The sequence below is a fragment of the Carya illinoinensis genome, chromosome 3 (genome assembly GCF_018687715.1).
Source record: "Carya illinoinensis cultivar Pawnee chromosome 3, C.illinoinensisPawnee_v1, whole genome shotgun sequence".
In the NCBI taxonomy this organism is placed as follows: Eukaryota; Viridiplantae; Streptophyta; class Magnoliopsida; order Fagales; family Juglandaceae; genus Carya; species Carya illinoinensis.
This window is the reverse complement of record NC_056754.1, coordinates 20,351,265-20,364,353: the sequence shown is the minus strand read 5'-3', so window position 1 is coordinate 20,364,353 and position 13,089 is coordinate 20,351,265. Positions and strand designations below refer to the sequence as shown.

At 33.4% G+C, this 13,089-nt stretch overlaps 1 protein-coding gene across 1 annotated transcript; it reads left to right on the top strand.

Annotated features, from left to right (window-relative positions):
* The first annotated feature begins 4,436 nt into the window (after window positions 1-4,436).
* Window positions 4,437-12,665, top strand: LOC122303712 (protein SULFUR DEFICIENCY-INDUCED 1-like). Its single transcript, XM_043115617.1, has 4 exons — window positions 4,437-4,701; window positions 10,650-10,862; window positions 10,943-11,098; window positions 12,020-12,665. The coding sequence occupies exons 1-4, from the start codon at window positions 4,585-4,587 to the stop codon at window positions 12,422-12,424; spliced, it is 891 nt and encodes a 296-aa protein (XP_042971551.1). The 5' UTR covers window positions 4,437-4,584; the 3' UTR covers window positions 12,425-12,665.
* The last annotated feature ends 424 nt before the right edge of the window (window positions 12,666-13,089 follow it).

Below are 13,089 nucleotides of genomic sequence, written 5' to 3'. Positions count from 1 at the left end.
ATCCAATCATTTGATGTCAAATAAGAAAGTGAAGGAATAATAATTAAAAAGATGGTCGATAATTTTTTTTTAAAGATCTCTAGCAAATTCTTCAAAATTTCTAATTTTTTATTTTCAAGAATGTCTCTCAAGAGAAACCCTATTAAAAAGGAAACAAAATCATGTGTATGAAATTAAGCCCAAAATCATTCGGCGTACGTACTAAACACAAGCTATATATTATCAAATTTAGGAGTGTAATCAATCTTATCTGGTCTCGAGGATATGGACGGAATAAAAAATTTCAATCCACCTTTTTTTCAGATCAAGACCAGACCGATTATTCTCATACTTCAAACTAGACAATTAGCTATCGATTCATTCAGGCAAATGTAAAATGGTTCAAACAAACATAAAACTTTAAATCGCTTTTAACTAATGTGTATGTTCGACCTGGGTATACAAAAAGTATACAATATTTAGACTTTTGAATATTCATTATTTATCTTTATAATTAGCACATTTTGTACTTAAAAATAATCATTAAAAAGTTGAAAAGATTAACAAAATTGTCAATATCTATCCATGAAAATTAGCAATCATCATGATAAAGTTAAAAAACATAAAAAAAAAATGAAAATAGGCATATCATTCCAAAAGTTAATTGAATCGGCCAGTAATAATATATGTAAAGCAAAACGAAAAGAGAGAGAGAGAGAGAGAGAGAAGAGAGAGAGAGAGAGAGAAACTTTTGGAAGTAGAGGTTTGCTTAATGGTGTCTTGCATGTCTCGGAGGCCATGAAAGATGTCTAGGTTCTGGCTAAAACAAAAGATCATGTCCAGATTCATTTCAGCTTTCCAGCTCCCCACAGAAGGCCGCAAACAGAGACAAACAGCAGCAGGGCCAAGACACACTTTTCTGATTTTTCAAAGTGCAGCTTTCTCCTACCTACTTTTGTTTTATATATATATATATATATATTTGTTTTATATATATATATATATATTTACTAGGTGAGAGTAACGTGCAAAGTACGTTTGTCTAATTTTATGAAATGATTATTTGTAAAAAATAATATATATTTTATAAAAATTATTGATGTCACTTAATAATTTAAGGCATATTAGAAAAAATAAAAAAATTAGTTCAAAATATCATATAATCCAATACATGTTTATAACATCTATAATTTTAGCAAAGATGTATGCGAAAAATTTAATAAAAGTCTAACACAAACAGTAGTTTAAAATATGTGTCGTTTGATGTTTATATTATAATTCATCAATTTATGTCATCCTGTAGACAATCAATAGAGACAACATTGAAATTCTTATTTTGCTGTTGGTTGAGTTGATCAGGGACAACATAAAGTTAAAACATAATCTTTTTATAAAATTTGTGGTATAATATTTTCTATATATAGCATATATATAAATCATAAAATATATTTTGAAATTGTTGGCCGAATTTACTCTTTCTTGATTAGCTCAAGGATCACGGCATTTGTCACGTACCTATCATAGCAAGCCTACGTATGGAATATGACTTAGCGGAAGCTACGTCCTACTACCATGGGGAAAAAAAAACACTTGATTAAACACACTTGTATTATATATTATATGAGATTTTTAAATTTGAAATACTCAATAATCTGAGTTAATGAAACGTATAATATATGTATATTATATTTAGGGATTCACGTCTTATGCACCTAATACACGTGTATATTTTAAGGAGAAAGAGAAAAATATAATAACTAATCTTTAATTACTTATTATTATATAAACTATTAAGTATTATAATTATTGAGATTAATAAATCATATAACAACATTAAATGCTATCTCTCTCAACATTTATGTCTTCATTTTATGTGCCAAACCGTTAAAATAAACGGTGTTAACTTTAACGGAAAAACAAGAAAAACCGTTAAAACAAGATTTTCGATTTCATACACACTTTTTATATATAGAAGATATATATGCAATCATCTATCAATGCTCGTATTTTATGCAAAACGAACATTAATTGTCATATAAAAAATACAGCACATGATCTTGAATGCTCTTTTATTTATAAATACTTTGGATATTATATATTGAGCTTTATTAATAGATGATGATTTTCATATTAAGTTGTATTATTGATCTTATTATTATTGGGATTGCATGCAAGCTGTTGTCTCGTTATATATTATTAGTATCATTATAAATATTATCGTTGAAATTAGAGTAAAAAAAATTGTATAAAAAAATAAAATTTTATGATCAATTTGTTAATAGTCTTTTCGCTGTAATAAATTAATCGTAAAAATCTATTTTTCTTATAGTATATCATCGACAAGATCAAACTATTCGACGATAGAGGTTGAAAGCCGGCATGTCACAATATATTCTCATACTCCTGCATGCAATATTGCATATTTCTCATGATCATGATGAACACAATTTAAAGTATGTACGTAATTGCTCATATATGAATCTTTAAGTTCAATTCCTAATCACTATCAAACAAAGAAATTAAAAAAGAAAAGGCCTAATTACTTGAAAGATGCTGCATGTCAAGATCAACAAGACCGAACTTGTTTCATCAGGTGCTAGCTTTTAGATTTTTCAACATGATATATATATATATATATATATATATCTTTAATTAATTGTCGTCTTGCTATATAAATTGGATGCAGATTGTCATGTGTATATGTACGAAAATTTCAAATTCAAAATTAATTAATATTATTGAATTCAAACTAATACAAATTAATTAAGAAAATAAATAGTTTTACATTCGATCGTATTTATATATACACAAGATTAAAATTTTACGAGGCCGTGGGATTAATTAATACTGAATCATAATCTTAAATTTATGTATAAAACCCGAACATGATATTATATATATATATATCATTCTCTCAGTGATCTCAAGATCATTATGTTCCAAATGATCATTTTTTAATCCAAATTGAAAGTCCTAAAATGAATAGAACAAGTATTAATTTATATCTGATCTGATCATATATACGGTATGAATTTCCTAATATTATACCCAGCTTGTACTTCCTAATTAAGTCAGTAATTACCCTTGTCCGGTTTTCGATGAACATTCATGGATAATATTAATTTTCAACGGGCCGCCAGCAATTGTCCGGTTTTATCAATTGGTACATGAGTTGGATCTGGCGACGTTTAAGGCCAGGTTCATTCATTCTCTCTTTCTTTTTTTGGCCTTTTTATTTTTTATTGTTTTTGTTAAAGGCAAGTTTATAAAATGAAAACGTCAACTTACACAGTTTATAAGGCCAGGTCCACTCATTCCATAGAAACGACGTCATACATATATAATATATCATCGGAGAATTTGCATGGAAAAAGGCAAAGGGTGGGTGAAAGGAAGTTACTCATGTTTATGTTTTTGCACCATTCGATCTCAAGCGCTACTTATTGTAAAACCAAACCCTTTTTAAAACAACTATTTATTAATTGATATAATATGATTCTATATATGATCTTCTAATGTATCTTGGTCATGTACTGTCAAAATATGAGTTTAGAAATATATACATTTTTTCAATTTAATAATAATATCTTTGATTTAGTATCTTGTATCATGTGGCCTAGTTTGTTTTCACATTAACCATTCTCATATCATCTTATCTAATCTAATCTGTATTATAATTTTTTTTAAATTCTCACATAAAATAAAATAAATAATTCAACTTTTTAAATCTCAAAACATGAAAAATTATATTAAAAAAATTATATTTTAATAATATTTTATTTAACTTTTAATTTTTATCTCAACTCATTTCTTCTGCAAAAACAAACGAGGTGTACTCATATCTTGTGTATTGTGTAATTTGTGTATGTTAATAATTAACATACTTACAAATAGATTCTTTAATAAAGATTTTTTTCACAAATTAATATGAAATGGGTATTTTGAGAAGGGTCAAGCTGCTAGGCATGAGGCAAGCTTTAGAACTGCTGTCGATCAAAATGAGGTAGAACTTGGCTTGGATCAGCATCATGCATGTTCATTGAGGGTAGGCTGCAGGAACGAATCTAGGGGATCATCGAGTGATCAACTATCTAAAAATTATCAGCTGAATAAAAATATACTCAAAGTTCGTTGCTTTTAGCCTCAATCGGAATTACAGTGTAAAATGCTAGAAAACTCGCACATAAATCTCTTCAATGAGATCACAGAAACTCATGTAAGTCCAAGTTTGACAAAATATATAAGAAGCCCAAAGAAAGTGATTGGTGCGTGGTAAGTACTGGTGACGTAAAGAGGAAAGATATACATGAAACTAGAGCTTCAACGTCATGAGATCAAGATTGAATGATTGGAAGACACGTGTTCTCATAGACGGATCTGAGAGCAGTTCATTGGCTGTAAGTTCGGTACAAAACCTCATAGAGGTTTGGAACTTTGCCTCAAAAGTGGTCCAGGTTCATTTTCTTTCCCTCGACTATTATTTCATCTACATGTTGGCTCATCTCTCTCTCTCTCTCTCTCGGGAGTAAAACCAGCTTTCATTTCTCTCTCTTTTATAATTCGTGTCTGGGAAAGGAAATTAAACAGAGATAATAGCAGAGAAAAATGGAAGGATGCTCGAAGAAGATCAGCTCCAAAGGGAAAAAAGAGAAAGACTTGTATCATATTATACACAAGGTTCCTTGTGGTGATAGCCCTTATGTTAGAGCTAAACATGCTCAGGTATGTGCTTCCAAGATCCCAACTTCATTTCTGTCTTCCATCGAAATCCATGTTTTTTCTCGATCGTTTCTTTCTTTGAGATTTGCTTTGTATTTTATGTTTGCTTGAAGACTAAACTTATGTTCTGCTGATATCTTAAAACTCATGCACTCTTTATTCGAATTGGAATTATTTCTGATGGCTCATTTGGTCGACTGCACATTGTTTCTCTCCTTCGTGTTAACTTCATTATACAAGTAATGAAGCAAAAATTGGCTTCGTGAACAGTTGCCGACTTTTCCCTAACTTTTCCAGAACATATAGAAAGATCTCATTGCCCGGCATGGCAAGTGCATATTACGGATTGCACACAATTTTGCAAACAGAGTAGAATTTTCGACATAATCAGCTTATTGTTTTTCAACTTTGTGTTAAATAATCCTCAGGTTTCTAACATGAGGATCAGATCCATTGTTTTCATTTTCTTTAATGTTCATTCTACTGTAGAACACAAAATAATTTATGAACTTCTTTCGGTTTTAAGCTTCTTAGAAGACTATTTTTTAGTTGACAACTTAACAACTTTGTCCTTTAGATGATCGTATTTAACATGACAATTCATGTACTCTCAAGTTTTTTACACTAACTGAAAAAATAACCTTTTAGATCCATGCAACTAGAGACCAGAAGTTGTAAGGAAATAACATTATTGTATTCTTTCTTGTATAAGCAATAGTACTTCTAGTTATAGATATATGAATTATTGTCTATGTTGATGTTCCTTTCATGTGATACGGTTTACTGGGCTACAAACAACTAATTGCTTATGAATCCGGGTCGACCTACATTTGTATACACTAATTACTCTTTCACATCATTTTATGCTTATGATTGGTCCAATAAGCGAATCAAGAAGTTAATATAGCATCTCCTTTCATTCATATTGTCATGTTTTGTAGGTAAATTAGCATTAGGTAACATGACTTTTCTTGGGCCAGATAACTATTTTATTTATACGATTAACCATGATATGAATGGTGGGGATAGAAACCTCCAACAAACATCCTGAATCAGCCACAATAAGGTAAAAGGAAGTAGGAATTGTGACAAGTTATCTCGTGTTTTATTTACAAAAGAGCAAAGAAAGGGTCGCCATTAAGGCGGTTGTAGTAACAATTCAGGAAATGGAATGTCAGGAAATGGAATGTTGTGAGTCTTCTACTGCTGAGCCCTATTGGGCCTAGAGCATGGTTTTGTGTTTGTAGCAGCTCGGTTGATGACCCAATCCGACAAGGATCCATTGCAACTTTTAGGTGAATTTTCAATGAGGCTTGGGCCTACTTTTGGCTTTTGATCTGACCTGATTCACTAATTAGAGTTTACTCGTATATTGTATTATCCCTTTGTACTTTTATTGTACTGTTTTTATTAGAGTAATATTATACACCACACTATCATCTCACTTGTATCTCACTATATAAGATATTACATATTTATCACAATTAGATGATTAAGAATCATCTAATAAAAGATCATCTAATGGTAATAAATGTGTCACATATTGTATAGTAGAATAAAAATAAAATGGTGGTGTGGTATATAAAATTTTTCATTTTGTTATCACCTGACATAAAATTCTCTGTAGCTTCGTGAACATAGGCACATTATTGAACTACATAAATCTTGTGTCGTGTGTTTGATTCTACTTTTTGTTTTTTCTTTTCTCTCATCACTCCTCGAGGACTAGAAAGCCGTGAGAGAGAGGAGTAGCTTTGTATAGGGCTAGGCTGAAGCAAGCATTTATGAAGAAATCCACTAGAAGAAAAATTGCATGTATAAGATGTTTTCATTCAAGATGATTTGAAGTGTACACAGTGTAGAAGATTTATAGACAAACTATCCATAACCTCCTCCTATACATAAGCTATTCGAAAATCAAAAGTAACAGCACAATGATAACAAACAAATCAGCTGGCCTGAAGTATCAGTAACAAACATCCTCAGGTTATGCTCGGCACACTTTTTGCCTTGGCTTGTGGTGTGCCGTTAGGATCATTTTGAATTTATCTCCAATACGCCCCATCAACCAAATGGGCAAGTCTTGAACATGAAGGTTGTCCTGCAGAAGCTGAAAACAAACAGATGATAGTGGCTTTGCTAATAAATTCGAGAGTTGATCCTTAGTAAATAGAAAGGAGACCTGAAACTTTTTAGCTAAAACTTGATCCCAAACATAGTGAAAATCAATTTCAATATGTTTAGTTCTAGCATGAAAAACCGGATTAGAGGAAAAATAAATAGTTCCAATATTATTGCACCACAATTTTAGACTGGTCACTAAGGGAAGCCGCAGATCATGCAAAATTGATTGGATCCAATGTAACCCAGTCGTTGTGTTGGAGAGGGATTTATATTCTGATTCAGTGCTGCTACAAGCAACAGTGTGTTGTTGTTTTCATCTCCAATTGATCAAATTGGATCCATGAAAAATGCAGTATACCCTAACACTACGTTTGTCATCTCTGTCACCAATCCAGTCAGCATCACTAAACCCTTGAAGAGAGTGATCTGATGTACTATGTAAACGAAGTCCATAGCCCACCGTGAACTTTAGATACCAAAGAATTCTTTTGACAGAAACCAATGAGTGTCCTTGGGTTGATGCACGAATTTCCTAACATGGTGGACTGCGAAAGTAATGTCTGGACGAGTGAAGCCCAAGTAATGTAATGCACCAACCGTGATTCTATAAAGTTGAGAGTCAGAAAAAGTCAAACTTAGAAAAAATGCAAGTGGTACGGGTAGGGGGTCGAACAAGGCTTCACTTCATGCATGTTAACTCGTTGTAACATGTCAGCTACATATTTTCTTTGCGTCAATAAAAGATCATGGCCATCGAACAAAGACTCCACACCAAGAAAATATGATAGATTTCCTAAATCTTTCGCGGGAAATACAACTCCAAGTTGTCGAATAAACTTATCAATTTCATCTGAAGAGGTCCCGGTGATGATTATATCATCAACATATATAAGGATGAAAATAAAGAAGCCATTGTTGTGAAGCGCGAATAAAGAGGTATCTGCCTTTGAACCAATGAATCTCATTTGTTGCAATTTTTGGGTTAGCCGAGAGAACGAGCCTCTAGGAGCTTGTTTAAGGCCGTATAAGCTCTTCTTTAAGCGACACACATGATTAGGAAGATCAGGGTGAACATACCCTTGAGGCTATTGCATTTAAACTTCTTCCTGCAGTAGTCCATATAGAAATGCATTCTAGATGTCAATCTGCCGAATACTCCACTGCCATGTAACAGCTAAAGATAATAACAACTTTATAGTCATTAGCTTAACCATGGGACTAAAGGTCTTCCTGTAGTCCACACCGGGTTGCTGATGATAGCCTTTTTCTATCAGTCGCGCTTTAAAACGCTCAACGCTGCCATCTGTAGGTCTCTTAATTCGGAACAACCACTTGTTTCCAACAAGATTATTACTTGACTTGGGTGGGACAAGATCCTAGGTACCATTTTTTACAAGAGCATTAAACTTAATGTCCATGGCTTCACTCCATTGGTGATATTTGGAGGCCTCAGAGAAACAAGTAGGTTCTGTAAGAGAAGACATATGATTAGTAAGCAAACACTAAGATAGTGGGTATCGGGCTATACCAACATAAGGAGCTTTCAGCTTAAGGGATTTTGTCAGATCAGGTAAGCATGCAGTTCGATCAACTTATATCTTGAGAGATATTAGGGATATCATTTGAATTTGGAGGATTAGGGTGGTGAGAAGTTCCAACAACATCATTTGAAGTTTGAGTGGGATTCCTCACTGATACTTGAGCATCACTCGAGCATAACAAAGTACTGAATGCGCTTGATTTTGTGGAATGACCTAAGCACTTGGCAACTGGTCAGTTGAAAATATGAGCGGACCTACATGGTTAGTGTGAGTACTCGGGTGACATAAAAAGGGTGGTAATGAAAAAATTTCTGGTTCAGGAGGATTGGATTCCGATGACTCTTTTTGGTTTGGAAACAAAGACTCATAAAAAATGACATAGTGTGAGACATATATTTTCCCTGTGGTCAAATCAAGACATGTTTTAGTCCTAGTGTGGTAGACTGTAACCAAGAAAATACAAGTTTTGGAACGGAAATCAATTTTATGTTTGTTATAAGCGTGCAAGTTTGGCCAATAGGCATATCCAAAAACACGCATGAACATGTAGTTAGGTTTGTGATTATAAGCCAGCTCAAAAGGTGATTTGTTTGTTTAGGACTTTGGAAGGGAGATGATTAATAATATAAGTTGCAATTAGAAAAAAGCATCTTCCCAATAAGGTTTGGGAAAATTTGAGTGATCCAGCAAAGCTAAGCCCATTTTAACAATTTGACGATGCCAACGTTCAACGGAACCCATTTGTTCATGCATGTAAGGGCAAGCTAAACGATGTTCAATTTCATGGGCTTTGAAAAAATTATTCAAACATCTATACTCACCCTCCCTAATCGGTTTGAATGGCCTTAATTTTTTAATCAAAATGCCTTTCAACATATTTTTGAAATTGAAGAAAAATAGTTTCAAAGTTAGATTTCAATTTCAAAGGAAACACCCAAATGAATTTGGTAAAGGCATCCAAACCAAAAAACAAATATAGTAACGAGATCCATACTAGAAACAACCAAGCTGGGCCCCCAGACATCGGAATAAATTAACTCAAAATTCTTAAAACAACCAGGATCCATCTCACACTTAGGACAAACATTTTGTCTCTTATTGGAACCAACAGGTAAATTATTATTGCCAAGTACATGTTGAACAGTAACATAGGAGGCATAACCAAGACAATGATACTAGTTTGCAACAAAGACCCTAGCACCAACAAAGGCAGATGGAAAACATCGTTGAAGAGATAGAGAGAAGCAGTAAAGGCCGCTAGACACAGATCCTTTATGTAGGATGTTCTCCAAGTAATCCTTAAGCAGAAAAAAAGAACTGTGGCACTCAAAATAAACATGATTATCTTGAGCAAATTTTTAAATAGAGAGCAGATTTTTTGTAATTTGGGGTACGACAAGAACTTTATCATGAATAAAGTATGAAGATGAATTAGATAAAGAGGCAGTTCCAATATGAGTTATTTTCAAACTTGTACCATCACCAATTTGAATTGATCATTGCCAGAAAAATAATCACTTCGGATATTCAAATTACTCATGTTGTTGATCAGATGACGCGTCGCACCAGTGTTGAGATGTCACTCTTGTTCAGTTAACTGCTGCTGAGTTTGGTTGGAGACTAGGTTTGCTTGAGGGTTTGGGCGAGATGGTGGGGTCTGGAAATTTGGATCAAAGCGCTTCCAACAACGGGAAGCCGTGTGGCCAAGCTTCTCACACAGTTGACACCACAAACTGCTGTTGCCGCGACCACCTCCAAATTTGGATAAGATGTTTTCATTCAAGATGATTTGAAGTGTACACAGCGTATAAGATTTATAGAGAAACTATCAATAACCTCCTCCTATACATAAGCTATTCAAAAATCAAAAGTAATAGCACAACACTAACAAACAAATCATCTAGCCCGAAGTTTCAGTAACAAACATCCTCAGGTTATGCTTGGCACACTTGTTGCCTTGGCTTGTGGTGTGCTGTTAGGATCATGTTGAATTTTATCTCCATCAATAGATCATAATTCACATTAAGTTTCTCCTTTTATAGGGTGGATGAGTGATATTTTGATTGGTACTTTCTTTTATCTACAAGTATCCCTTAATCGATAATATGTATGCTAAACCTAGAACTTCACCAAGTTTTGAAAGAGAAATTTATGCCTTCTGGTCATGGTTTGTGTCATACACTTAATAAAAACAACATATTATATATATATATATATAATCATTGAATTAATTAATTTAAATGGTTATTTTGGTTACATGAACTGGCATATATGCGTAATTTGCAGCTGGTTGAAAAGGATCCAGAAGCAGCCATAGTATTGTTTTGGAAGGCGATAAATGCAGGAGATAAAGTCGACAGTGCCCTAAAGGACATGGCAGTGGTGATGAAGCAACTTGACAGAACTGAAGAAGCGGTTGAAGCCATCAAGTCTTTCAGAAGCCTTTGCTCCAAACAGGCCCAGGAATCCCTTGATAATGTTCTCATTGACCTATACAAGGTATATATCTATCTATATATATACCTAATTAATTATTATAAGAATGATCAGTGATCATGGGTTTCCACTGATTAATGCAGAAATGTGGGAAAATAGAGGAGCAGATCGATCTGCTAAAGCGAAAGCTAAGATTGATTTATCAAGGAGAGGCCTTCAATGGAAGACCAACAAAGACTGCACGCTCTCATGGCAAGAAATTTCAAGTTTCCGTCAAACAAGAAACTTCAAGATTATTGGTATGTCTCTAATCTCTTGTTAATTTCATGATAACTTCATTGAGTACTGCCTGATCACTTTCATTTTCTCAGGCTCCAGCTAGTTCTGTATGAGCATCTCGATACTTAGATCGACATCATGAAATTAAATAATATATAATATAAAGAAAATTGTTTGCGGATGAAACCATTTGTTTAGTATAGCTTCCAACATCATGCATGGTACGTACTGAAAGACATCCAATAAGAGACAATAAGGTTAGAGATATGTAGTAGTACTGTATGGTTGTGCTTGACACTTTCATACAGAATAATTTCATGGCCATGCCTATTTAATACTCTCTCCAAAATTTACAGTCATATGATCTTAAGTATTTATAAGCTTTGTCCTAATATCTGAGTATTTTTTTGAAGTTATGTTATATATTATAGTGAAATGATATTTACAGTTGTGAGTATATATTTTGATAATTAAAAAAAAAAAAAAAAGTAAATATGGGACCTACGTGAAAAAATTTAATTTTTTTAATAGTAGACTCTGTTCTTTTCCAAAACAATTGCATGCACGACGCTTGCGTACTCCACGATTATATCTAGCATTACTCATATATTATATTCTACTTCCATTGCATTATACTAATTATATGACATTGCCTATCAATCATTAAATTAGCTCTTATTTTTCTATGTAACAAATTTAAAATTATCAACGAAACAGAATACGAGATAGTACACTCTGATCATTTTATATACTATATATTGCACTCTCATTTCGCTCACTAATGCGGCATTATCAACCATTTGATTAGTTCTTATTTTTTCAAATAACAAGCTCACGTCAAGGCAATAGAATATGAGATGGTATTGTACTAATTTTTAAAAAAAATCTTATCACTTTGGTTTGGCCCATCATTTACCAGTTTCAAGTGATAAATTTGACAGGGAAATTTGGGTTGGGCCTACATGCAGAAGTCGAATTTTATGATGGCAGAGGTAGTGTACCAGAAAGCCCAGATGATCGATCCAGATGCAAACAAAGCCTTGAATCTGGGCCTATGCCTGATCAAACAGGCTCGATATGATGAAGCATACGCCGTGATTCAAGATGTATTACAAGGAGGACTTCCGGGTTCTAATGATTGTAGGTCAAGGAAACGTGCCGAGGAGTTGATAATAGAGCTAAAATCCAGGCTGCCTTCACTGGATTCATCAGAGAATATAGTGGGCCTTGATGATGATTTTGTCAAGGGGCTTGAGCAGTTGATGAATGAATGGGGCCCATTAAGATCAAAGAGACTACCCATCTTTGAAGAGATTTCTTCATTTAGAGATCAATTGGCTTGTTAAAATATTTCCTTCGGTTCTTTTTTGTTCATATAAGGTTGGGGGGGTGTGTGAGAGAAGAAAGTATAGTGCTTTGGGGGTAGCATAGAATAAGGTTAAGTTGTAAGTAATGGGCCAAAAGAAAGTATTAAGGCTCGATCTGTATGTTAGTCTAAAGAGAGGAGCTGTTTGCTAAACCAAGCTGCTTAATTTGGTTTGGGTTTATTGGGCTGTTCTGCTAATAAAATAAAAAGAAGTTCCAACATTCAATGGTTCCAATATGCAGATCCGGTTGGGGTATAAAATAGTGAGTAATTATAAGCCCAGCCCACTATTATGCAAAGATGTAAGAGAGCAAAAGGAGATGAATGCTATTGTTTTATGGTTTGCAAGTGTGTTTAATGGTTTGAAACCCAATTTAGGTGGTGGTAACTAATTGTTGCTTTGAGAGAAGGACTTGGGAATATTTTGATCTAATTTATTTAAGGCATGAATGCTTGTTATAAAATTTTATTCATGCTATAACTGGTTTGCAGTGTGTCTACCATCATAAAGGGAGTTTGTATATTTGACCAAGAATAAAGTTAAAATTCAACTTGCTAAAATGCAAAGGTAAAGATCACTCATATTTTCGGTTGGTGTTTTCAGAAAAAAAGAAAAGAAAATAATGTTCGAAGTGGAAAAGGGAA

Excerpts from the sequence above, each read along its gene's own strand:
- LOC122303712 (XM_043115617.1), top strand. The coding sequence starts at position 4,585 with ATGGAAGGATGCTCGAAGAAGATCAGCTCCAAAGGGAAAAAAGAGAAA. Across the intron at positions 10,863-10,942 it reads TTCTCATTGACCTATACAAG|AAATGTGGGAAAATAGAGGA; the intron begins GTATATATCTAT and ends TGATTAATGCAG. Across the intron at positions 11,099-12,019 it reads AAGAAACTTCAAGATTATTG|GGAAATTTGGGTTGGGCCTA; the intron begins GTATGTCTCTAA and ends TAAATTTGACAG.